The sequence below is a fragment of the Mustelus asterias genome, chromosome 3 (genome assembly GCF_964213995.1).
Source record: "Mustelus asterias chromosome 3, sMusAst1.hap1.1, whole genome shotgun sequence".
Lineage (NCBI taxonomy): Eukaryota > Metazoa > Chordata > Chondrichthyes > Carcharhiniformes > Triakidae > Mustelus > Mustelus asterias.
In genome coordinates, this window is record NC_135803.1 from 149,501,126 (window position 1) to 149,529,117 (window position 27,992).

Below are 27,992 nucleotides of genomic sequence, written 5' to 3' on the forward strand. Positions count from 1 at the left end.
TGGGTAAGTTTTAAAGATCGAGAGGACTTGAACAAAGGAAAGTATAGCATAGGAAGAGGCCCTTCAGCCCTCCAAACTCATGGTACATTGCTGCAGTGCTTTTCTGATGTCCTGAAATCACTGTTGTAATGTAGGAAACAGTAAGAGTTTTAACAACACCAGGTTAAAGTCCAACAGGTTTATTTGGTAACAAATGCCATTAGCTTTCGGAGCGCTGCTCCTTCGTCAGATGGAGTGGATATCTGCTCTCAAACAGGGCATACAGAGACACAAAATCAAGTAACAGAATACTGATTAGAATGCGAATCTTTACAGCCAACAAGGTCTTAAAGATACAGACAATGTGAGTGGAGGGAGCATTAAGCACAGGTTAAAGAGATGTGTATTGTCTGCAGACAGGACAGCCAGTGAGATTCTGCAAGTCCAGGAGGCAAGCCGTGGGGGTTACTGATAGTGTGACATAAACCCAAGATCCCGGTTTAGGCCGTCCTCATGTGTGGGAACTTGGCTATCCCAGTCCAAAAAAAAGCCAAAATTGAAGATTTATCCTTTAAATGTCCATGACAGTCATGTTAACAAACTTTGGCTATCCCAGTCCAACGCCGGCATCTCCACATCGTAATGTAGGAAATGCAGCAACAAATTTACACACAGGAAGATCCCACAAACAGTGAATGGATGACCTCTGTTTTGGTGATTTTTGCTGTAAGTAGAAATATTGACCAGGAGACGAGGCAGCGCTGCCAGGCTAGCTTTCACGTTGAGTTGTGGGATCTTTGACATCCACCCGAGAGGGAAAAGTGGGCCTCAGTTCAAGAGACGCGGTGCCCCGACAGTGCGTCACTCCCTCAGTACGGAATGCCATCACAGACAGTGGAGAGTTAGGATGAAGGGAGAGGACCGCGATTTCCAATATGTAACGCTGGTCAGCAAAACCATTCAACCTGCTCTTCATGTAAAAATTAATTTGCCAGATTGTTACATGGAGTCCCCAGAGGAAACCTTGCCAATATGTTAAGGAATTTGAAAGCTTGAAAGTCAATTTTTAATCCCGATATCATGTAACATCCCATGGAATAGAGTGGATAGTCAGAGTCTTTTCAATTACTCGGGGGCATAGGTTGAAAGTGAGAGGGGGGAAAGTTTAAAAGAGATGTAAGGGGCAAGTTTTTCACACAGAGGGTGGTGAATGCCTGTAACGCGTTGCCGGAGGAGGTGGTGGAAGCAGATTCTATAACAACGTTCAAGAGGCATCTGGATAGATACAGAAATAGGCAGCGAATAGAGGGATATGGACCATGTGGAGGTAAGACAATATTAGATTAGAGAGGCACCTGTGTCGGCACAGACTTGGTGGGCCGAAGGGCCTGTTCCTGTGCTGTACTGTTCTTGGTTCTTGGAACAGGGCGGAGACAGTTTGTTAACATGACTTTCATGGACATTTAAAGGATAAATCTTCAATTTTGGCTTTTTTTTGGAAAATATTTTAGACTCATTTGTATGTTAAACAATCTAAATGTCAGGTAACTTGCATGCCTGTTATTTGAAATTTTAATTGATAACTTTACCTAATAAAACCTGCTTTAGTCATCGATTTCCCTCTCAATCTGGCAATGTTGTCTTGGTTATATCTGTGACAGTGTGTTTCTTGGATTTCTCTTTTATTCTGTGAATAAGTTCAGTAAGATAGTTTGGGGGTTTATAGCATGACTTAAGTTTAGTTTAAAGTTTATTTATTAGTGTCACAAGTAGGTTTACATTAACACTGCAATGAAGTTACTGTGAAAATCCCGTCGACGCCACGTTCCAGCACCTGTTTGTGTACATTGAGGGAGAATTTAGCATGGTCAATGCACCCAACCAGCACATCTTTCGGACTGTGGGAGGAAACCGGAGCACCCGGAGGAAACCCACACAGACACGGGGAGAATGTGCAGACTCAGCACATAAAGTGACCAAAGCCGGGAATCGAACCCGGGTCCCTGGTGCTGTGAGGGAGCAGTGCTCCCATGCTACCCCAGCATCACTGAAAACATATTCTCCTGCTGTTATCACGCTGTCGCCTGTGGGATCTTGCTGTGCATAAATTGGCCACTGTGTTTGCTACATTACAACAATAACTGCACTTAGAAAGATCACTGGCCATAAAGTGCTTTTGGACAGTCAGAAACAACTCTTCCTATCTTTCAAACTGTGGGATTCCCTGGGACCACAATCTCTCCGAACCCCTTGGCTAAACTCCAGTCAGTTCCAGATATCAGCCTTTCCTATTTTAATGTATTTTCTCAATCGCTGTATGAAGGATTTACAATCCTCTGCTTCTGATTTTGGATCCGAGGGGGTGGGTGATGGTGAGGTTTAATTGACCGCACTAGTAAAAGGCTGCATGTACCTGGAATCTGGGCGTGTTTCTGTGACTTTCAGGGCTCCTGCTGTCTGGGTGGACTCCACTCTGTACACAAGACTTCACTATTCCTGCTTCATATTTGTATTTAGAAACATAGAAACATAGAAAAACTACAGCACAAACAGGCCCTTCGGCCCCACAAGTTGTGCAGAACATATCCCTACCTTCTAGGCCTACCTATAACCCTCCATCCTATTAAGTCCCATGTACTCATCCAGGAGTCTCTTAAAAGACCCTATTGAGTTTGCCTCCACCACCACTGACGGCAGCCGATTCCACTCGCCCACCACCCTCTGTGTGAAAAACTTCCCCCTAACATTTCTCCTGTCCCTCCCCCCCAGCACCCTAAACCTGTGTCCTCTCGTAGCAGACATTTCCACCTTGGGAAAAAGCCTCTGAGAGTCCACCCGATCTATGCCTCTCAACATCTTATATACCTCTATTAGGTCTCCTCTCATCCTACGTCTCTCCAAGGAGAAAAGACCGAGCATTCATTCATTTTGCATTCATTTTGTTGCTTCCTGCTTTACTTTTTCCTGTGTGTAAACTTGAGCGAGGAAGTGTCGAAGGATTATTATAGAGAAACACGAAGGGAAGTAGGAATCACTTATGTCGCACTGTTTGTAATCTCAGAGCAACCATTGCAGCCAATGAAGTGTCGCCACTGTTGTAATGTGGGCAACGCAGCACCCAATTTGTACACAGCAAGCTCCCGCAAACAGCAACGAGATAAATGAGCAATGAGATCGTGGGCGGCACAGTGGTGCAGTGGTTAGCACTGCTGCCTCACAGCGCCAGGGACCCGGGTTTGATTCCTGGCTTGGGTCACTGTCTGTGTGGAGTTTGCACGTTCTCCCCGTGTCTCATAGAAATCATAGAAACCCTACAGTGCAGAAGGAGGCCATTCGGCCCATCGAGTCTGCACCGACCACAATCCCACCCAGGCCCTACCCCCACATATTTACCTGCTAACCTCTAACCTACGCATCTCAGGACTCTAAGGGGCAATTTTTTAACCTGGCCAATCAACCTAACCCGCACATCTTTGGACTGTGGGAGGAAACCGGAGCACCCGGAGGAAACCCACGCAGACACGAGGAGAATGTGCAAACTCCACACAGACAGTGACCCGAGCCGGGAATCGAACCCGGGACCCTGGAGCTGTGAAGCAGCAGTGCTAACCACTGTGCTACCGTGCCGCCCCGTGTCTGCGTGGGTTTCCTCCGGGTGCTCTGATTTCCTCCCACATTTCAAAGTTGTGTGGGTTAGGTGGATTGGCCATACTAAATTGACCATTCGTGTCCAAAGATGTGGAGGTTAGGCTGATTGGCTATATATAGTAAATTGTCCCAAGATGTGTTTAAATTTAAGTCCATTTATTTGTGTCACAAGTGGGCTTACATTAACACTGCAATGAAGTTACTGTGAAAAGATGTGGGGATGAATGGGGTAAATACATGTGGTGACGGGGATAGGGTCTGGGTGGGATTCTCTGTCAGAGAGTAGGTGCAGACTCGATGGGCCAAATGGCCTCCTTCTGCACTGTCGGGATTCTATGATTCTTCTATTCTATGAAATAACCAGAAAATCTGTTTTACTGATGGCTGTTGACTCATACAGTTAAGAAACGCCCCCCCCTGCTGTTTATCAGTTAGTGCCCTGGCATCTTTTACATCCAGCCAAGAGGGCAGAGGGGGGTTTTAGTTTAACGTCTTATCAAACTCTTATTGAAAAGGCGGCACTTACAACAGTACAGCATCTCCTCAGTTCTATACGGAAGTGTCAGCATTGATTCTGGAGCGGGACTCAAACCCAGAGGACCATAGAATCCCTACAGTGCAGAAGGAAGCCATTCAGCCCATCGAGTCTGCACAACCCCCACCCCCCCATCCTCATAACCCCATACATTCAACATGGCCAATTTGCACATCTTTGTACACTAAGGGGCAATTTAGCATGGCCAATCAACCTAACCCGCACACCTTCGGACTGTGGGAGGAAACCGGAGCACCTGGAGGAAACCCACGCAGACACGGGGAGAATGCACAAACTCCACACACATCAACCCGAGGCCGGAATCGAACCCATGTCCCTGTCGCTGTGAGGCAGCAGTGCTAACCACTGTGCCACTGTGCAGGATATTTTGCTCCAGTGTTCCGGTCAATACTTATCCCTCGGTCAACATCGCTGAAAGCAGATTATCTGGCTGTTTGTGGGAGCTTGCTGTGCACGAATTGGCCGTTGTGCCTGCTGCACTGCAACAACAACTGTGCTTAAAGAGGCATTCGTTGGTTGGAAAGGGCTTTTGGACATCCGGAGATTGCATGTCCTGTGACTCGTGTGGAGATGCTGGCGCTGGACTGGGGTAAACACAGTAAGACTTTAACCTGATGGTTCTTACTGTGACCAGAGGCCAGAGAGTGGCCCACTGACCCCTGGCAGGGAGTTAGTTATTGGATAATCGGTCTGCACTGAACAGCATGCTGCACCTTAGATCGCTGGTGGAAAAGTGCGCTGGAAAGAATTTTTAGGTCAGGGAAAGGGGCAATTTTTACATGAGGAAAGGACGGATGGGAAAAGGCCTGCGCTGCAAGAGCTGCGGTTAACGCATCTTGGCAAACCAACATGATAAATTGAACCTGCTAATCGTGACTGTTCTTGATCGAGATCGAGTGTGCATGGAGTTGAGAACTACCAGCAGAGCGGGGAGAAACCTGATCAGTTTTATAAATCATTTTTATGAGAGATAGGCACCGCTGTGCTGAGTGGGGTTCTGCTTCATTTATAGATGGTGTATTACAGTACACCACCATGTAACAGGAATGTATACTCAGCGTCAAATTCTCCCCTATTGGATTTCCACAAAAAGTTGGCTGAAAGGTGACAAATAAATACAGGGAGTGTTTTACCCCAGGAAGGGGTGTGGGACCCACTGGGAGATTGTATCAATTCATGTCAGCACTTGACGCTCTCAAATATATTTTTAATAAATCAAAAGGGGGTGAAAGAGGCAGGAACGCTGTAGGGAAATGCTCGCACTAAAGTTCACTGCCATTTGCCAGCACAGCATAGTCGGGCTGACTCATGGCTGGCCCCACCATCCACTCAACCCAGTCACAGAGTGGATCAGGGTCACTCGTATTCATTGACCTACAGCCTGCGGTGACGGGCACAAAGCTCAACCTCTCCGCAAGTGCTTTTTCTGAAGAAACAGTTTGGCATTTCCAGGCTGGTCTGAAGCGCCCGCAACAATTGGCATTCATCACTTGCCTTTCACATGGTTATACAAGAGCCTGAGCGAATGGAAACAGATGACCCAAAAGCTTGGGTCGAAGTGGCAGCTTGTAAGGAGACAGAGATTCACAGAAGCTAATTCCACAGCTTGGGCCCATTGAGCTGAAGGCAGGTCCGTCAGTGACAGGGTGGTTAAAATTGGGGGGCGCTTACGAAGCCAGAAGTGGAGGAGTGCAGAGTCCTCGGAGGGTTGTGGGACTGGAGGAGGTCCAGACAAAGCATGTCACAAAGGAAGTGGATTCCTGTTAGGTATGTGGTTGTTTGATGGAGTGGGGTGAAAAGATGATGATAATTGGGAGAGTATTGCTGAGCGCACTGACAACATAGGGTTTTCAGCACAGAAACAAGCCAATCTTCCCTGTGTTCTACACCAGGGTTCATGTCCACACAAGCATCCTTTCACTTTATTTCAAATCATCCTCTCAGGTATACCCTGCCATTATTTTCTCCTGCATTTATTTATCTAACTTCCCACTAAATTGCATCAATTCTATTCACCTCAGTCACTCAATGCGATAAATGGCTCCACAGTCTTAACTACTTTTTAAAAATTCATTCATGGGATGTGGGTGTCATTGGCTGGGCCAACACCCCTGAGGGCATTTAAGAGTCAACCACATTGAATCATAGAGTAAAATCATTGAATCCTAAAGTGCAGAAGGAGGCCATTCGGCCCATCAAGTCTGCACCGACCACAATCCCACCCAGGCCCTATTCCCATAACCCAAGCTAGTCCTCCTGACACTAAGGGGAAATTTATCATGGCCAATCCATCTAACCCGCACATCTTTGGAGTGTGGGAGGAAACCGGAGCACCCGGAGGAAACCCAGGCAGACACGGGAAGAACGGGCAAACTCCACACAGACAGTGACCCAAGCCGGGAGTTGAACCCGTGTCCCTGGCGCTGTGAGGCAGTAGTGCTAACCACTGTGCTACCGTGTCGCCCACACATAGGCCAGAACAGGACAACAGATTTCCTTCCCTAAAGGACATTAATGATGTGAGATGGGTTTTTGCGACAATTGACAATGGTTTTTTGAGTTGATTTGATTTATTATTGTCACATATATTAACAGACAGTGAAAAGTATTGTTTCTTGCGTGCTATACAGACAAAGCATACCGTTCATAGAGAAGGAAAGGAGAGGATGCAGAATATAGTGTTACAGTCATAGCTAGGGTGTAGAGAAAGATCAACTTAGTGTGAGGTGGGTCCATTCAAAAGTCTGATGGCAGCAGGGAAGAAGCTGTTCTTGAGTCGGTTGGTACGTGACCTCAAACTTTTGTATCTTTTTCCTGACAGAAGAAGGTGGAAGAGAGAATGTCCGGGGTGCGTGGGGTCTTTCCCAAGGTAGCGGGAAGTGTAGACAGAGTCAATGGATGGGAGACTGGTTTGCTCATTGTTAGACTTTTAATTCCACATTTTATTTTTATCATATTGAAATTTCACCATCTGTCATGGTGTGATTCGAACTTGGATCCCCAGATCCAGAGCAAAGCTCTGGGGTCTCTGGATTAACTAGTCCAGTGATAATACCACTGCGCCACTGCCTCTTTGGGTAAAGAAGTTGGATTTTTTGGTGATTTTCTTTTATTTATGGCCTTCCAGTATTGGACTGGCCCCCAACTGATGGAAACATCTCGACAGCAACGCTATCAAACTCCTTCATAATTACAAAGACCTCCACCGGGTCATCGCCTGGCCTTTTACATAGAAACTAGAAGCAGGAGTAGGCCATTCAGCCCTTCGAGCCTGCCCCACCATTCATTTTGATCATGGCTGATCATTGAATTTTCTTTGCCTGTGACCCTTTCCTCCAGAAATCATGTTTTCCAGAGCTATCCTGATTAATCTGTTGCTCGATCACTCACACAGGTGTTCAGGCTGTTAAAATTGACAGCCAAGTTTTAAGTTTAAAGTTTATTTATTAGTGTTACAAGTCGGCTTACATTAACACTGCAATGCAGTCACTGTGAAAAATCCCCCAGTCACCACACTCTGACACCTGTTTGGGTACACTGAGGGAGAATTGAACACGGCCAACGCATCGAACCAGCACATCTTTCGGACTATGGGAGGAAACCGGAGCACCCGGAAGAAACCCACGCAGACACGGGGAGAAGGTGCTGACTCCACACAGTCAGTGACCCAAGGCGAGAATCGAACCCGGGTCCCTGGCGTTGTGAGGCCTTAGTGCTAACCACTGCGCCACCGTGTCACCCTTCAGTAAAAATAGCAGACAAGGGAATGCCGCACAGACTGTTTCAGAACAATTTCACAGGTCACTGACTCTCTCATCCCATATATTAACACCGCAGCTTTGAGTGTTTTTGGGGACTGTTTCTGTAGCAGTCAGGAGGGAGCGACAGAGGATGCTAAAGGTTGGTGCCCAACGGATAACCTTAGCACGAAATCTGAGGCCTGCTCTCTCACCCTCGGGTCAAGGCAGGGCGATTCGGAGTGGAAGACACTGGGTCTGAGATGAATGATTGTTGACAGTAGGTACTGTACATGGGGATTGAATTACTCCAACAGCCAGCAGTGTGCAAACATCTTCCCCATCGTAAAATTGCCTGCTGTAAAATGTGATCCATCTGAAGTGAAAAGGGTGGAGCAGCAGATACTTGAGAAGAGGTGATGGTGCCCTGACTCCACCCCCATCGGTGCCTGACCTAATAACCCATGAGTGTTGTTAGGTGTTTATACGTTTTCCATCACGCCTCTGGGGCATCGTTGCTTTGTGAATGACCGGGTAGGAATTCCTTAAACTTGGCAACTGGGGTTTCACAAAATAAACGCGTTCTTTTGGAAATAGGAAAAAGCTGTGTGTCGTACCCTGGGAGAGGGATATCGGTGTGCAGGGAGCAGTGCTCAACTGAGGCCAGAGCAGTGCGAAGAATGGCTCATTAATGTGTTCACGATGGTATTGGCTAGGTGGGGGGTGGTGGGGACTGTCGCTGAGGGTGCTGGGAGAACCGCCTGCCCTTCCCCAAAAAGAGCTGTTTGTGCTTAGCTAGCACCTTTCAAATCCGTCAAAGTCTCAAGGCTATTTGGCAAGGAACCATTACCAAATCAAATTTGACTCTCAGTCACACAAGAAGGCATCCGGACAAGTGATCAAAAGCTATGTTTTAAGGCACGTTTTAAAGGAGGATAGGGACTGGGGTGAGGGAGGTGATGGCCTACTGGCATTATCACCAGACTATTAATCCAGAAACTCAGCTAATGTTCATAGAATCATCAAATCCCTTCAGTGCAGAAGGAGGCCATTCAGCCCATCGAGTCTGCACCGACCACAATCCCACCCAGGCCCCATTCCCGTAACCCCACATATTTACTCTACTAACCCACCTGTCACTAACATCAATTTATTAAGGCCAATCAACCTAACCCACACATCTTCGGATGGTGAGAGGAAACCGGAGCACCCGGACGAAACCCTCGCAGACACGGGGAGAATGTGCAAACTCCGCACAGACAGTGACCAAGGCCGGAATCAAACCTGGGATCCTGGCGTTGTGAGGCAGCAGTGCTAACCACCGTGCCACCGTGCTGCCCACCCTGTAAATTAGTCAGAGTCTCAAGGCTATTTGGCAAGGAACCATTACCAAATCAAATTTGACATGCCACGGCAGATGGAGGAATTTAAATTCAATAAAGAAAAATATCTGGAATTAAGAATCTACTGATGACCATGAAACCATTGTCGGTTGTCGGAAAAACCCATCCGGTTCACTAATGTCCATTAGGGAAGGAAATCTGCCATCCTTACCTGGTCTGGCCTACATGTGACTCCAGAGCCACAGCAATGTGATTGGCTCTCAACGGCCCTCAAGGGCAGTTAGGGACGGGCAATAAATGTTGGCCGTGCTATTCTGTAATCCCGCGTGTGATTGAGTGCTTTCTGCTTAACTGAGACCGTGCTGAGTGTCTCTGCCACCTGTGGCAACTAGTTCCACATTCTTACTGCACCCACGCTTGTAATTTTGTATTTGTGATCTTAAAAAAAGTTTCAGGCATGCGAGGAAGTGCGATAGGGGCACATTCACATTCTGAGGAATAAGAGCTGGAAGGAAGCAAGGCCAAACATTCATTCTTGTTGGTTGGACCAGCCCGAAGGAGCTCTGTAGTTACTGCGGAGACCTCCAATAGCAATGAGCCCTTGGAGCGTTTCCAGAAACGTGCCAAGCATCCTGCACTTCACTAAAACAGCCTCACGGTCTCAATGCAAAAAGACCAAAGATTTCCATTCATGGAGAACGCTTTCGGAAATAGCATTACTTCATGCATTTCCCATATGGGCTTATTTTGTGATGTATCGTACAGAGGGGATGCAACTATTCAGAAAGATTTACGCTGTTGTAAATCGGGTGTCTTCCTTAGGTATTGCGTTTATTTTCTGACTATAAACTGGCCTCTGTGATTCTCTGCATGGAGCCCCTGAGAGGTGTTTCCAGTGGGAATCTGGCCGTTCTGGAGAGAGTGGACTGAGATCCCGTAACATTAGTCAGTGGAGAGCAATTATAACTGAAATTGTCCAGTGAGGAGTCCAATGGTGTCTTATTCTCCACTGATGTCAACAGTGTTACCAACTGTGACTAACTAGATTCCCTGGGCAGGGGGGTTTCATCACATGACCTGCCCTCCCACATTCCAGCCATTACTCAGCCAACGCATCCATCTTTGTGACGCACTGGAAGGAGTTTCCTGCTCTTCCCACTGCCAGCGAGGTCGGAGAATTTGGCGCTCAACCAAATCTCCGTTCACTGCAGCGGGAGCCGAGAATCCCGCCGGCCTGAATGGTAGGAGAAGCCTGCTCATTTCTTATAGAATCAGAGAATCATATAATCCCTACAGTGAAGAAGGAAGCCATTCATTCCATGGAGTCTGCACCGAGGACAATCCCACCCAGGATCTACCCCACGTATTTACCCTAGCTAGTCCCCCGACACTAAGGGGCAATTGACCATGGCCAGTCAACCTAACCAGCACGTCTTTCGGACTGTGGGAGGAAACTGGAGCACCCGGAGGAAACCCACACAGACACGAGGAGAACATGCAGACTCCACACAGGCAGTGACCCGAGGCTGGAATTGAACACACGTGCACACGCAAACACACACACGCAAACACACACTCATGCTCTCACGCACTCACACACGCACTGTAGTACTCTGTGATGCTGTGAAGTTGGGGCATGGTCAGGCTTGCAGCCTGTAGGGCTGAATTTTGATCCCAGCAGTGTACTGGAGCACATTAACTTACTGACTTCAGTTACACTTTGAAAGCGTGTAATGATGATTATCAGTGGGTCTTCTGGCTGACTTCAGTCGGATTCCGTTTTTATCGCACGGAATTCCTGGATTTTTATGTGTTTTGGGGATCGGGTTCCAAGATTCCACCCATTTTCTTTCCCATGAAAAGTGGAAGATTATTAACCCTTTCTTACCGAATGACATTAGGGTGAGATTGGGTTAGTGTGTACAGTGCAAGTTCATTAACCATTTGCGTATGGACATCAGGGGAGAAGGAACTGAACAAGATTATTTAAATGCAACATCAGGGTATACAAAGCTTGTTTGGACATCTTTCATCATAGGCTTGTAATAGCCACAGAAGGAAAAGCTTTGCATTTACACTGCTGTTGACCTGATTCCAAGATATAGGCGTCGCTGGCTAGGCCAGCATTTATTGTCCATCTCTAATTGCTTCGTGAGAAGGTGGTGGTGAGCTCCCTCCTTGAACTGCTGCAGTCTGTGTGGTGTAGGTACACCCACGGAGCTGTTAGGAAGGGAGTTCCAAGAGTTTAACCCAGCCATGATGAAGGACTGGCGGGTGACAAAAGTGGGGATGGCATGTGACCGTGATTTGATTAGATTTGATTTATTATTGTCACGTGTATTAGTATACAGTGAAAAGTATTGTTTCTTGCGTGCTATACAGACAAAGCATACTGTTCATAGAGAAGGAAAGGGAAGGGAAGAAGCTGTTCTTGAGTCGGTTGGTATGTGACCTCAGACTTTTGTATCCTTTTCCCAACGGAAGAAGGTGGAAGAGACTGGGTGGCACGGTGACACAGTGGTTAGCACTGCTGACTCACAGTGCCAGGGACCCGGGTTCAATTCCGACCTTGGGTCACTGTCTGTGTGGAGTTTGTATGTTCTCCCCGTGTCTGCGTGGGTTTCCTCCGGGTGCTCTGGTTTCCTCCCATGCTCCAAAGCTGTGCGGGTTAGGTGGATTGGCCATGATAAATTGGCTCTGGACTCAGGGGATTAGCAGGGTAAATATGTGGGGTTACAGGTATAGAGCCTGGGTGGGATTGTGGTCGGTGCAGACTCGAGGGGCCGAATGGCCTCCTTCTGCACTGTATGGATTCTATGAAAAAGTATGTCTGGGGTGCGTGGGGTCTTTGATTATACTGGCTGCTTTTCCGAGGCAGCGGGAAGTGTAGACAGAGTCAATGGATGGGAGGCTGGTTTAACCTGGAGGGGAACTCGGGGGTGGTGGTTTTCCCATGCACCTCTGCCCTTGTCCTTTTGTGGTTCGAGGTTGCTGGTTTTAGAGAAGATTTTGATTGGCTGGTGGGGATGGTGTACTCTGCATCAATGCTGAACCAATGGCGGAGGAGGATTGGATGTTTATGTTGGTGAATGGGTTTCCATCGGCAAACTACTGGTGAGCTTTTGCACTCCTGTATGTGGCAAGCAGAGAATGTTCTGACACAAACCGTGCTTGCGCCTTCTAGATGCAAATACCCACATCTCCTTCAAAGCATGGAGGAGCTCTCGAAAGGAAGCTCTGGGTTCGAGTCCCACTCCAGGACCTGATGGCCGAGGGAGGTGCGTTCATAACATGGTCAAACGGGTTGAGTGTATCAACCTGCAACATCCTTCCAAGCACGCCAATGACTGATGGTAAGAGTGGGAAAGACTCTTGGTCAGCCATGTTTGATGTGGAGTAGCGCCTGTTCCATGCTTGATGTGGATTAGCGACCTCTTCCGGGAATAACTGGCTATGGAAATGGCCGAAGATCTGGCATAGTTCGCTGCTAGGTGCGGGAAGAGAATTGGAAATTGGAATCAAAGCATAGATGATAGAAAGTACAACATCAGTAGTCCTGACACTGTCTCTCCCCTCTAATGGGGTGGCACGGTGGCACAGTGGTTAGCACTGCTGCCTCACAGCACCAGGCTTGGGTCACTGTCTGGGTGGAGTTTGCACATTCTCCCCGTGTCTGCGTGGGTTTCCTCTGGGTGCTCCGGTTTCCTCCCACAGTCCAAAGATGTGCGGGTTAGGTGGATTGGCCGTGCTAAATTGTCCCTCAGTGTACCCGAACAGGCGCCGGAGTGTGGCGACGAGGGGATTTTCACAGTAACTTCATTGCAGTGTTAATGTAAGCCTACTTGTGATTAATAAATAAACTTTAATGTGGCAAAGATTATAAGCTCTTAGATTCGAATAGCACCAAATACCTGTCCCTTGGCAGACATATTCTGTCGAGAAGCAGGTTCAGGCCTCAGTTGCGTGAGAGACATTCTGGGGAATGGGCTGCTTCTGACTGAACTCTTGTTCATCTGTTTAAGTTGTTTGATATAACAGAATCGTGAGGCAATCTTATCTTCATCAAATATTGCAGAAACCGAATGGAAACTCTCGCTGTTTATTTTTTTAAACCTGTTTTCACTGGCCGGAGGGTCGGTAACCAGTGGTTACTGATTTAAGATATTCGGCCAAAGGACCAGCAGGGGAGGTGAGAAGAGTTTGGGTTACACGGGAGAGTTGTTGTGACTGGGGGTGTGGTCGCTGCTTGAAGGAATGGTGGAAGCGGACTCGATGGTAACTTTCAAAAGTGGATTTGGTGTATCCTTGAAGATAGCAGCCTATGGGGACAGAGCAGGGTGAGTGAGACTAATAGGATAAGCTCATTCAAAGGGCTGCTGCAGGCACGATGGGCCGAATGGCCTCCTTCTGCGCTGCATTACTCTGTGGAATAAGATTGATAGTTTTTTTGGCACTGTCAATTGAATTGAATTCATAGAATCATCATTGAATCTCTACAGTGCAGAAGGAGGCCATTCAGCCCATCGAGTCTGCATCGAGTCTATTCCTGTAACTCCACAAATTTACCCTGCTAATCCCCCTGACAATCGGGTCAATTGAGCGTGGCCAATCCACCTAACCCGCACATCTCTGGATCAGTTGATTGGATCAATAAATCAACTGATTTATTATTGCCGCATGTATTGGGATGCAGTGAAAAGTTTCTTGCGCGCTATGCAGACAAAACATACCATTCATAGAGTACACAGGGGAGAAGGAAAGGAGAGGGTGAGGAATATAGTGTTGCAGTTACAGATAGGGTGAAGAGAAAGATCATCTTAATATGTAATAGCACCATTCAAAGGTCTGACGGCAGCAGGGAAGAAGCTGTTCTTGAGTTGGTTGGTACGTGACCTCAGACTTTTGTATCTTTTTCCTGATGGAAGAAGATGGAAGAGAGAATGTCCGGGGTGCGTGGGGTGCTTGATTATGCTGGCTGCTTTTCCGAGGCAGCAGGAAGTGTAGATGGAATCAATAGATGGGAGGGGGCAGCGGGTAGCGTCGCTGTCTCTCAGACGGAGGTTCTGGGATCAAATCCCACCCCTGGGACTTAATGGTCGAGGAAGTTGCGTCGGTGATACAATCGAATAGGTTGAGTCTCCACTGCAAACCCTTCAACACACACTGGCGGCAGGAGTGGGAGAGATTCCTGGTCAGCCGCGTGATGGAAAGAATGTTGGAGCCTCTCCCATCACTACCCATAGCCCCGGGGCTTCAACATGTGTGTAAACATGTGTGTAGCCACAGCAACCCGGACTCCCCGAGTGAACTGTAACACACAATCTCCGAATATCAGAAGTTGCTTGTGAGCCTAATCGCAGCAGGAAGTGTAGGTGGTGTCAGTGGGTGGGAGGCTGGTTTGCGTGATGGACTGGGCTACGTTCACAACCCTTCGTAGTTTCTTGCGGTCGGAGCAGGAGCCATACTGAGTGGTGATGCATCAAGGAATGCGGGGTAAGGCAGGAAATTGGAATTGATGTAAAAGTTCAGCTATGATGTTATTGAATGGCGCAGAGGCTCTTTGGCCTGTCAATGATGTTAATGACTGTCCTTACGGCTCTGTGCATTGTGATTGGAGTTTGCAATACCTTAGCAACCTCCTGACGGCTGTTTTCCTCTTTCTATTGCAGGCAGAATGTGCCAACTTCATCAAGGTGTTGCATTCTTTCAACAGAACTCACCTGTACAGCTGTGGCACGGGAGCCTTTCACCCCGTCTGTGCCTACGTGGAGGTCGGGAGCAAATGGGATGTGAGTTCTGTCCTCTGCTGTTTGTTTTCATTGGTCGGGCGAGGTGTACTTTCCTGCCTCTGTCTCAGTGCCTCTCATTTCTTGAAATCTATGGTGTGAATGACTCCTCTGGGCCCAGCCTTCAGAGGGACAAAGAAACGTTACCGTGGAAACGGAAAGAAGAGACGGAGTAACTCTTTTGGTCATTTTCTCGGAATTGGGGCCATGCTCAATAATGGTAACAGGAGTTCACTGTAGGCTTGTATTGTCTAGGACTTGGCACCATCAACTAAGGTGATCTGTGGAAAGTGACGCTTCAAAGATCGTACAAAATTCTGTGTATGCTCACAAGCATGCCTGATACGTGTGAGTATGTGTATGTGGCCACGTGTGTATGGGTATGTGTGTGTTTGGGTTATGTGGTATGTGCATGTGGGTATATGGTATATGCATGTGGGTATATGGTATATGTGTGTGGGTATATGGTATATGTGTGTGGATTATGTGGTATATGTGTGTGGGCATATGGTATATGTGTGTGGGCATATGGTATATGTGTGTGGGCATATGGTATATGTGTGTGGGCATATGGTATATGTGTGTGGGCATATGGTATATGTGTGTGGGCATATGGTATATGTGTGTGGGCATATGGTATATGTGCGTGGGCATATGGTATATGTATGTGGGCATATGGTATATGTGTGTGGGTATATGGTATACGTGTGCGGGTATATGGTACATGTGTGTGGATTATATGGTATATGTGTGTGGGCATATGGTATATGTGTGTGGGTATATGGTACATGTGTGTGGATTATATGGTATATGTGTGTGGGTATATGGTATATGTGTGCGGGTATATGGTATATGTGTGTGGGTATATGGTATATGTGTGTGGGTATGTGGTATATGTGTGTGGGTATGTGGTATATGTGTGTGGGTATATGGTATATGTGTGTGGGTATATGGTATACGTGTGTGGGTATGTGGTATATGTGTGTGGGTTATATGGTGTGTGTGTGTGGGGATTATACGGTATGTGTTTGTGGGTACGTGATATGTGTGTGGCAGTGTGGTATGTGCGTGTGCATTGTGTGGTTTCTCTCTATGTTTCTCAGAATTAATGTCAATGTAGCTATATATTAAACACATGTTGTGAGCACAAAGCGAAGAGAGCATTCCTGTGAGCAGATGTGTGTGTGTGTGTGTGCCGCTCTTGGCAGCTGCTTTGCTGTTGATCTTGATGTCTTTGGCCTCAAGATTCCTCCTCATCTTGGCTGTCGGGCAGATTCAGTTGTAAAATCATCCCAGCAAATTCCCACAAGGAGTCTCGACGGATCCAAGTGGACCCAAACGCAGCCGCAAGACACTGTTTAGTTCAAATTCAGTCAGTGATTGTCGACCGTACCTTCCCCTGATAATGGACATGGAGTTGAAGAGGTGGAAATTGGAGGGTTCTGAGGAAAACTGGGACTCAGGGCCAGATCGAGGTTGGCCCTTTAGCGAGTTGCCCCAGGCCCATCTCGGGGTCACGAAAGATGGGCGGAACCAACAGATTTTCATTGGTGGTTTTGGGAGAGCTGGAAACCTGAGGGCTAACGGCTGCCTACAGGCGGAGGGCAAATCCTTCAGGATGTTTCCATTAAGAAGTTATGAGGAGAGCAAGAGGGAGACCACCTTTTCCCTCATCATGTTGCTCACTGAAACTTAAAATGGGCGGAAGAGGAGAGTGGAAGACCACGAGGCGTGAAGAAACCCAGACACCGCATATGATTAGATTTGGCAGCTTTTTTCAAAGGTCCAGCATAGGTTTGATGGGCCGAAAGGCTCCATGGTGCTGAGAGATTTTATGGTTTCCATTACCCTAGCTGTGCTGTGGTTAACATCCTGTCATCTGTCTCGTTGCAGGAACACCAGTTCAGGATCGATTTTAACCAGATTGAAGATGGCAAGGGCAGAAGCCCTTACGATGCCAAACATCTGTCCACCTCCATTCTGATTGGTAAGATATTGTGGCAAGGGTGGGGTCCTCGGGGTAACCAGGGCTCCTTTTGGGTGTGAAAGTGTGAATATGGAGGACTCAGAAATGAGGGGCCGACTCGTTGGATCTGGGGACATGAGCCCTGGGTCATGGATCTGGGAGGGATATGTAGAAACTGATGGTTCTGGACATTTATTAATGTGGGGGATAGATGATTTTTTGAGAATTCCGGGATTAAGGGTTTCCAGGAGGGTTCCTTCTTTAGGAATGTGAGGCCAGCTAGTAAAGCTAACGAACAGTGCAGATTTTCCTTAAAGCATGCGATGCGATTGTATTATGTATTCTGGCCATTCCAGAGGAGATAATGGGTGCAATCTTCTGATGCTGGAGGTGGCGGGATTGGAGGTGGGAAGGGTACTTTTTAAGGTGGAATGGAACCTAAAACGTGCCACCTATGGTCAACCTTCCTGCCCACCATCAATTCAGACATGAAGTGGTCAATTACTGATCAGTTAAGGGCCTCTTCATCCCGCGGCTGGTATTAACCCATAGGCGGCACGATGGCACAGTGGTTAACACTGCTGCCTCACAGCACCAGGGACCTAGGCTTGGCCAGGGACCCAGGTTCAATTTTGGCTGCGGGTCACTGTCTGTGTGGAGTTTGCACATTCTCCCCGTGTCTGCATGGGTTTCCTCCGGGTGCTCCGGTTTCCTCTCGCAGTCCAAAGATGTGTACAGTTCTGGTCACCCTATTATAGAAAGGATATTATTAAATTAGAAAGAGTGCAGAAAAGGATTTACTAGGATGCTACTGGGACTTGATGGTTTGAGTTATAAGGAGAGGCTGGATAGACTAGGACTTTTTTATTGGAGCTCCCAATCTTCCTACGAAGGCTGAGGGATGATCTTATAGAGGTCTATAAATGAGGGGCATAGGTCAGCTGGATAGTCAATATCTTTTCCCAAAGATAGGGGAGTCTAAAACTAGAGGACATAGGTTTAAGGTGAGAGGGAAGAGATACAAAAGGGTCCAGAGGGGCAATTTGTTCACACAGAGGGTGGTGAGTGTCTGGAACAAGCTGCCAGAGGTAGTAGTAGAGGCGGGTACAATTTTGTCTTTTAAAAAGCATTTAGACAGTTACACGAGTAAGATGGGTATAGATGGGTATGGGCCAAATGCGGGCAATTGGAACTAGCTTCGGGGTTTAAAAAAAAAAGGGTGGCATGGACAAGTTGGGCCGAAGGGCCTGTTTCCATGCTGTAAAACTCTATGACTCTATGTGCAGGTTAAGTTGATTGGCCATGCTAAATTGCCCCTTAGTGTCCAAAGGTGTGCAGATTAGGTGGATTGGTCATGCTAAATTGACCCTAGTGTCAGGGGGATTAGCAGGGTAAATGTGTGGGATTACAGGGGTAGGGCCTGGTGGGATTGTGGTCGGTGCAAACTCAATGGGCCGAATGGCCTCTTTCTGCACTGTAGGGTTCTATGATTCTATGAACCAAGCTCCAGACAGGCTTGTTGGCGTTTGGAGTGTGGGGTGCATGTTACACTTGGCGGGGAAATCCCTCGATCAAAGGCACTCAGTGTCTGATAAATAGCATGGACACTGGGCTGAGTGGCGGGGGGGTGGGGGGTGGGGGGGAGGGGGGTCGAGCGGGGAGAGGGCAGATGGGTGGTTCCTTGGAGGGAACTTGAATTTAGGGAATCACTCACCTGCAGTACAGCATGACTAATTGAGGTGTATACATTGCCATTCTGCTCAGAGCGGCAGCAGGTGATTCGATACAAGAATTGCTCCCAGTAAAACATTTCTTCCTGTGTGATTATAGGTGAGGAGCTATACTCCGGTGTTGCCACCGACTTGATGGGCCGGGATTTCACCATCTTCCGCAGCCTGGGGCGGCGTCACTCCATCAGGACCGAGCAGCACGACTCGCGCTGGCTAAGCGGTGAGAAACCACCCCCCCACCCCCGCTCTCCGCAAACCGAGACGCTCGCTTCGGGGGAGGGGCCACACCCACAGGCATTCACTTCCCCATTCCAACTGACCGAGGGCGGAGGATGGGCACGGGCTGGATACGTGTCCTGTGCTCAATGCAGAAACGTGCAGGAATCGGTTTAGCTCAGTTGGCTGGATAGCTGGTTCGTGATGCAGAGTGATGCCAACAGCGTGGGTTCAATTCCTGTACCAGCTGAGGTTATTCATGAAGACCCACCTTCCCAATCTTGCCCCTTGCCCGAGGTGTAGTTACCCTCAGGTTAAATCGCCACCTTTGAGTGGGAGAGCAGTCTGTGGTCATCTGGGACAAGGTGACTTAACCTTTAGCAGCAGGAGTAGGCCATTCAGCCCTTTGAGCCTGCTCTACCATTCAATATGATCATGGCGGATCCTCCATCTCAACGTTATACTCTTCCCATACTCCTTGATGTCTTTAGAGTCTATGGTGGGAGTTTTACAGGCCCGCCCGCCCCAAGACTCGCAGAACGACATTCTCCGTTGGCCTGGGACGGGCAAGGCGGTAAAATTCCAACGTATATATTTCCTTCTTAAATACATTCAGAGACTTGGCCTCCACTGCCTTCTGTGGTAGAGAATTCCACAGGTTCACCAGCCTCTGAATGAAGACGTTTTTCTTCACCTCATTCCTAATGGCCTACCCCGTATCCTGAGACTGTGACCCCTTGTTCTAGACCCCCAGTCAGAAGAAACAGCATCCAGTCTGTCCAGTCCCCGATCGGCATTGACCTGCCTCCCACAGCCTCTGCGCTGCTGAACATGATGTGGAGGTGCCGGCGTTGGACTGGGGTAAGCACGGTAAGAAGTCTCACAACACCAGGTTAAAGTCCAACAGGTTTATTTGGTAGCAAATACCATAAGCTTTCGGAGCAGAGCTCCTTCGTCAGATATCCACTCCATCTGACGAAGGAGCTCTGCTCCGAAAGCTTATGGTATTTGCTACCAAATAAACCTGTTGGACTTTAACCTGGTGTTGTGAGACTTCTTACTCTGCTGAACATGAACAGCCAATGAAATAGGCCCAGGGTTCGCTGGACTGGAGGTTTAAACATGTGGGGTGGTGGCGTAGTGGTGTTGTCACTGGCCTAATGATCCAGAGACCCAGGGAAATGCTCTGGGAACCAGATTCAAATCCCACGCCAGATGGTGAAATTAGAATTCAGTATGATGACCATAAAATCATTGACGATTGTCGGAAAAACTGATCTTGTTCACTAATGCCCTTTAGGGAAGGAAATCTGCTGTCTTTATCCGGTCTGGCTTACACGTGACTCCAGAGCCACAGCAATGTGGTTGACTCTCAACTGCCCTCGGAAATGGCTGAGCATGCTACACAGTTCAAGGGCAACTAGGGGTGGGCAACACTCATATCCCATGAAAGATTGCAGTGATGATGCAACCGGCAATCAGGACAAAAGCAAAATGCTGGAGATACTCAGCATTGGGAGTTTATTTTAAATTGAACAGGGACTAATTTGCATCGTAAATCCTTTCACTTCTTAGCTTCTTCCTCGATTTTTGTCCCCTTTTCTCCCTCCAGGTTAGCACACGTTTCTCATTAAAGACAATTAAAATCACAGAATCCCTACAGTGCAGAAGGAGGACATTCGGCCCATTGAGTCTGCACCGACCATGATCCCCACCCAGACCCTATCCCCGTCACCCCACATATTTACCCTGCGAATCCATGCATCCCAGGACAATTTAGCATGGCCAATGCACTGTCTGTGTGGAGACTGCACCTTCTCCCCGTGTCTCCGTGGGTTTCCTCCGGGTGCTCTGGTTTCTTCCCACAGTCCGAAAGACGTGCTGGATAGGTGCATTGACCCGAACAGGCACCAGAGTGTGGTGACTAGGGGAATTTCACAGTAACTTCATTGCAGTGTTAATGTAAGCCTTACTTGTATCCAATAAATAAACCTTACTTCAACTTAACCTGCACATCTTTGGACTGTGGGGGGAAACCGGGGCGCTTCCGGAGGAAACCCACGCAGACATGGGGAGAACGTGCAAACTCCACACAGACAGTGACCCAAGCTGGGAATCGAACCCAGGTCCCTGGCGCTGTGAGGCAGCAGCGCCGACCACTGTGCCACCGTGCAGCCCTCCCCAAAATAATCAACGATTTCTTAAAGCCATACTACCTTGGCTGGGCCGTTCTGACAAAGCTGTCTCTCCAGAGTAAGCGGTAGGGCGGGATTTGAGAACGTAACAGGAGTGAGAAAGAGTGAATAACCTGAGAGGAAGAGAGAGCAGAGTGTAAAACCAGGACTGCCTCTTGGGTCCCCATTCATTGCTGCTTTACGCCACCATCTGGTGGCTTTTGGTACAACACCAGTTTGACAGTTTGTTTTTCGGACAATTTTAAACAGAATATCCGTGTGCAATTTAAATTTACCATTTTGCATCATGGTTCCAAATGGATTCCTTTGGAATTGGAAGAATGTTTCTATTTTCTGCCACCACCTTTTATCCTAACCAATCAGTATTCTGTGCGAAGACCCCGGCCTGAATTCCGCGCCTGTGTTCGCTGCCAAAGTGGGCACGGAATCCCGCGAGACTCAAATAGCGAGGATCTCGCTGGCGGAATATCGTGGGGACATTGTCCCTGCCGTCCTCTCTCCTCCCTCCCCCTCCCCCCTTCCACTGACGTAACGAGGTTCCCGCCCAGAAAGCTTGGGAACCTCATTTAAATAAAAGTGGCACGGTGGCACAGTGGTCGGCACCACTGCCTCACAGCACCGGGGACCCAGGTTCGATTCCCAGCTCGGGTCACTGTCTGCGTGGAGTTTGCACAATCTCCCCGTGTCTGCGTGGGTTTCCTCCGGGTGCTCCGGTTTCCTCCCACACTCCAAAGATGTGCGGGTTAGGTGGATTGGCCATGGTAAATTGCCCCTTAGTGTCAAGGGAAAATAGCAGGGTAAATACATGGGGTTATGGGATGATCGCAGACCAGAGATTCATCACCACCAGCCATTCCACCTTCCTTATAGACACTTGTTACCAGCTCTGAATCTTGTTTCTCTGTGCAGACCCCAAATTCGTTGGTTCCTTCTGGATCCCCGAGAGTGACAACCCGGACGATGACAAGATCTACTTCTTCTTCCGAGAGATGGCCGTTGAAGGGCAGAATCTTGGCAAATCCACCTTCTCTCGAGTGGGCCAATTGTGTCGGGTGGGTGAACAATGCTGAACGATGGAGATGGGCCATGTGACCTCTACCCGGCAAGCCCCATTTATAGGAGATGGGGGGGGGGGGGGGGGGTTGGTGAGAGAGCCCTCAGCCTTGACCTGGGCGTATGGCGGCTTCGCGATCAAGAGCTTTGGGGCAATAAATGATTTGATTTGATTTATTATTGTCACGTAATAATATACAGTGAAAAGTATTGTTTCTTGCGCACTATGCAGACAAAGCATACCGTTCATAGAGAAGCAAAGGAGAGAGTGCAGAATGTAGTGCTACAGTCATAGCTAGGGTGTAGAGAAAGATCAATTTAATATAAGGTAGGTCCATTCAAAAGTCTGACGGCAGCAGGGAAGAAGCTGTTCTTGAGTCGGTTGGTACGTGATCACAGACTTTTGTATCTTTTTCCCGATGGAAGGAGGTGGAAGAGAGAATGTCCGGGGTGCGTGGGGTCCTTAATTATGCTGGCTGCTTTGCTGAGGCAGCGGGAAGTGTAGACAGAATCAATGGATGGGAGGCTGGTTTGCGTGATGGACTGGGCTACATTCACGACCCTTTGTAGTTTCTTGCGGTCTTGGGCAGAACAGGAGCCATACCAGTTAGTTTAGAAGGCAGGTTTGGTGTAGAATAATGCTAACATCATCGCTCTTGAGGCCTGTGTCCTTGCCTCATTGTGTATAGGCATGAGCCATGATGAGCAACTCCCAGGAAACCCAGATGCTACATTTAGAGAGATTGAGAGATATAAATGCTGGCTGGGTCATCAGGGAGGATTCCCCTACTCATCTCAAAATACCGTCACGGGATCTTTTACACCCAGTTTAAATCATAAGAACTAGGAACCGGAGTAGGCAATTCAGCCCCACGAGCCTGCTTCTCCATTTGTTTAGAAGTTCATAAGTTCATAAGATATAGGAACAGAATTAGGCCATGTGGCCCATCGAGTCCGCTCCGTCATTTGTTTATTTATTAGTGTCACAAGTAGGCTGACATTAACACTGCAATGAAGTTACTGTGAAAACCCCCTCGTCGCCACACTCCAGCGCCTGTTCGGGTACACTGAGGGAGAATTTAGCATGGCCGATGCACCTAACCAGCACGTCTTTCTGTGGGAGGAAACCGGAGCACCCGAAGGAAACCCACGCAGGCATGGGGAGAATGTGCAAACTCCGCACAGACAGTGACCCAAGCTGGGGATCGAACCCCGGTCCCTGGTGTTGTGAGGCAGCAGTGCTAACCACTGTGCCACCGTTATCATGGCTGATCTCAACTCAGCCTCAACTCCATTTACCTGCCCATTGGCCATAGCCCTTCAAACCCTTACCAAACATCCCTGAGGTCTGAAGGTTGTCTAGTGGGAGGTTTGGGGGTTGCATTATCACAGTGCTGTTTGTGGGATCTTGCTGTGCACAAATTGGCCTTTCCTGCATCACAACAGTGACTACACTTCAAAGGAATTTCATTGTCTGTAAGACACTTTGAGACTGCCAATGATAATGAAAAAGGCGCTATATAAATGCAAATATCTCCTGGCTTACAAAGGGGAGTTGTTGAATATTACAGAGGAGAAGTAGCACTGGTTATTATTAGAGCACTCAGTAAGGAATGGAAAATTCTAATCATCCATTCATCTCTGGGCTGGGTACAGAATCATTGCAAGAGAGTGCTTGAAGGGTAAGAGGTATGGTGAATGTGCAGAGGAGATTCATATCTGTTTACAGATGGTTTGGTACATTCAGCATCAGATACTGAATATGCCAAGGAAACGGCTTACTTTAAGAAGCAGTTTAACCCTCAGGAACAATCAAATGCTGTTTTTTGTTCCTTGCCCACCCTCCTTCCCCCGAAACAAAACTCTTTCCTCCAGCCAGCTGTCCTTGACCTGCTGGCTATCGCTGGCATGAAGCTCTGTGGGTATTACGCACTAATGTTCCCATCTTGCCGTTGGGGGAAACCGCGGTGGGGTTTAGCTGTCGATGGGACCAGAAGATTCCGCCAGCGAGAAGGGCTGGAAGTTTCTGCCCTATTTCTACTGACAAAACTTTTAAGGCTTGACCCAATAACTCCTTATTTAGTATTCTGTCATTTTATAGAATGGAGACAGGTCCTTCGGCCCAAACTGGTCCATGCCGACCAGAAAGCCCATCTAAGCTAACCCCATTTGCCTGCATTTGGCCCCTATCCCTCTAAACCTTTTCCATCCATGTATCTGTCCAAATTCTTCTTAAATGTTGTCAATGTCCCAGCCTCCACCACTTCCTCCGTAGCTCATTCCACACACGTCCCACCCTCTGTGCAAAAACGTTGCTCCTCAGGTTCCCATTAATTCTTTCTCCTCTTAACTTAAACCTATGCCCTCTCGTTCTCGATTCCCCAACCCTGGGAAAAGGACTTGAGTGCATTCACCCTATCCGTGCCTCTCATGATCTCATACACCTCTATAAGATCACCCCTCAGACTCCTAAGCTCCAAAGAAAAAGTCCTAGCCTGTCCAATCTCTCCCTATAACTCAGTCCCTTGAGTCCTGGCAACATCTTTGTAAATCTCTTTGTTTTGGCAAACCCTCCGTGGGACATTTCACAATGTTGAAAGTTACAAATGCAACTTGTTGCTGTTGACTCTGCAATCACTGCCTGCGTGAGACTCCCACTGGATATTACACATGGGCCTTTTTCCCATTGAGGGAAGCCCCCACTGCTGCTGTTGACAGTCCCTAACAATAAGGACTATTCTTTGTGTGGAGTTTAGATACCTGTGTGGGTTCACAGGAGGGAGAGATGGTGGTGGAAACACATACTTAGCTTGCCGTTAACAATCTGAAAACCCTTTCATTTCTTTCAGAATGATCACGGGGGTTTGAGAAGCCTGGTGAACAAGTGGACAACATTTCTGAAGGCTCGGTTAGTCTGCTCTGTCCCGGGAAGTGAAGGGATTGACACTCATTTTGATGAGATCAGTGAGTAGTGCTGTTCTTTTGATGTAAATAACCTTTCCCGCCATCACCCCGATACCACAGCAGCAGTGTGTCTAAGACATAAAAACATGATGCTCCACCAATTTACCCGCAACATGCTCCCACAAACATATAACAAGATATAAATATAGAATTATAAAATCCTACAGTGCAGAAGGAGGCTATTCAGCCCATTGAGTCTGTACCGACCACAATCCCACCCAGGCCCTAACCCCATAACCCTATGCATTTACTCTAGCTAGTCCCCCTGACACTAAGGGGTAATTTAGCATGGCCAATCCATCTAACCCGCACATCTTTCAGACTGTGGGAGGAAACCGGAGCACCCGGAGGAAACCCACGCAGACACGGGGGAGAACGTGCAAACTCCACACAGACAGTGACCCAAGCTGGGAATCGAACCTAGGTCCCTGGCGCTGTGAGGCAGGAGTGCTAACCACTGTGTCACCGTGCCACCCGAGAGGCATGATGTCAAAGGTTTTCGACTTGCCCTCATCAGGTCAAATGCAAGAAAGCCAAATTTTCAAAGATCACAGAAATTTAAATTACAGGAGAAATGGATGTTTTGTTTTTAATTCATTAATGGGACATGGGCAGCACTGGCTGGGCCAGCATTTATTGCCCATCCCTAATTGCCCTTGAACTGAGTGTCTTGCTAGGCCATTTCAGAGGGCAGTTGAGAGTCAACCACATTGCTGTGGCTCTGGAGTCACATGTAGGCCAGACCAGGTAAGGTCAGCAGATTTCCTTCCCTAAAGGACATTAGCGAACCAGATGGGTTTTTCCGATCGGCGCCTTAATCTGAAGACACTCTCCCCTCAAGGACCTCTCTGTCCTCTCTCCCCACCACTGGCCTACCCCCTTGATGCAATAAGGTCCCACTCCCCCCTTCTTTCCCGGACACCCCTGTACCCTCCTGCCCCTGGGACCTAAGCAGGGTCCTGGGACTTCGTTCCAGGCAGAGAGCTGCAGTACCTCTTCTGGCCATCGCAGTGCTGTGCCTGGATGGGTTGGAGAAGCGTGATGTCCCACCAAGGGGGGACTGAAGTCCCGCCCGCTGCCAATCAGAGCTTAGTTGGGCGTGAAGTGGCAGTGGCCTTCGGAGAGTCAACGGGAATGGGGTTTCCACCCAGAGGAAACTCTCTTGCCCCAGTGACTGGAATTGTTGAACTAAGATTACTGCATGATGATTAGGAGTTATCGAAGAATGTTGATGCTAATGAATGGAGCTGTCATGAAGACCTAAATTACTTCTAGGCCACCTCATTCATGATGGCTGTGGCGTGAATGCACAGCAGATGGCAAAATCTTGTGAAGTGATGGCTGTGAGTAAAGCTCTGTGTGTGTGCTTTATTCTTCACCAGGGGACGTCTTCTTCCTTCAGACAAGAGATCGCAGGAACCCTCTCGTCTACACGGTCTTCAGTACTTCCAGGTGAGAGCGCTGGATGTAGATTTAGTCGTGCCTGAGATCAGCGCCAACAGAACGGGCAAGGCGGAAGCTCGGTGTGGGATTGGACAAGTCATTTTCAGTGACTCGCCGGTTGCGCACTGCATTACGTGACACGTAAGCCCAGGCCCAATTGGCAGCTGAGTCTGGTAAATGAGAGTGTTCCCAGTTTAAATAATCCTGTCCTTCTCACTGCCAGGGTCTGTAACCCAGAGACTTCTTTATAGAGAACGGCACAGAAAGAACCATTTTGCCCATTGGGCCCTTGCTGGCTTTTGCTGTTTCAAAGAGGCCTGTATTTCCTAAATTTATGGAACGTGGTCACCACCGGCAAGGTCTATATTTAGTGCCCATCCTTAATTGTCCCTGACAAGGCAGTCATGTGATGTCTTCTTGGGTACAACTGAGTAGCTTGTTAGCCTATTTCAGAGGGCAGTTCAGAGTGAACCACATTGCTGTGGCTCTGAGGTCAATATGGATCAGACCGGGTAAGTTCTGGGTGAGGCCACACCTAGAGTATTGTGTGCAGTTTTGGTCTCCTTTTCTGAGGAAGGATGTTCTTGCTCTCGAGGGAGTGCAGCGAAGGTTTACCAGGCTGATTCCGGGGATGGCGGGACTGATGTATGAGTAGGCTGGGGTTGGCTATGACTAGGTTGGGGTTGTTTTCACTGGAGTTCAGACAAATGAGGGGTGATCTCAGAGAGACTTATAAACTTCTAACAGGACGAGACAGGGTAGATGCAGGGAGGATGTTCCCGATGGTGGGGGGAGTCCAGAACCAGGGGTCACAGTCTGAGGATTCGGGGTAGACCATTTAGGACGGAGATGAGGAGACATTTCTTCACCCAAAGAAATCATAGATCATAGAAATCATAGAAACCCTACAGTACAGAAAGAGGCCATTCGGCCCATCGAGTCTGCACCGACCACAATCCCACCCAGGCCCTACCCCCATATCTACCCACTAATCCCTCCAACCTATGCATCTCAGGACACTAAGGGCAATTTTTAGCATGGCCAATCAACCTAACCCGCACATCTTTGGACTGTGGGAGGAAACCGGAGCACCCGGAGGAAACCCACGCAGACACGAGGAGAATGTGCAAACCCCACACAGACAGTGACCCAAGCCGGGAATCGAACCCAGGTCCCTGGAGCTGTGAAGCAGCAGTGCTAACCACTGCGCTACCGTGCCGCCCGGTGGTGAGCCTGTGGAATTCATTACCACAGGAAGTAGTTGATGCCAAAATATTGAATGTATTCAAGAGGCGGCTGGATATAGCACTTGGGGTGAATGGGATCAAAGGTTATGGGGAGAAAGCAGGATTAGGCTATTGAGTTGGACGATCAGC

At 48.3% G+C, this 27,992-nt stretch overlaps 1 protein-coding gene across 6 annotated transcripts in view; it reads left to right on the forward strand.

The window, feature by feature from the left end:
• The window catches only part of sema3b (sema domain, immunoglobulin domain (Ig), short basic domain, secreted, (semaphorin) 3B), a 293,085-nt gene that overhangs the window by 244,003 nt on the left and 21,090 nt on the right, over nt 1–27,992 (forward strand). For all 6 annotated transcript variants that reach the window (XM_078209940.1, XM_078209941.1, XM_078209939.1 and 3 more), the window contains exons 5-10: nt 14,933–15,052; nt 16,943–17,036; nt 18,846–18,965; nt 22,066–22,208; nt 25,059–25,173; nt 26,556–26,625. In XM_078209940.1, coding sequence (XP_078066066.1) covers nt 14,933–15,052; nt 16,943–17,036; nt 18,846–18,965; nt 22,066–22,208; nt 25,059–25,173; nt 26,556–26,625 — 662 coding nt within the window. The remainder of the gene's footprint in view (nt 1–14,932; nt 15,053–16,942; nt 17,037–18,845; nt 18,966–22,065; nt 22,209–25,058; nt 25,174–26,555; nt 26,626–27,992) is intronic.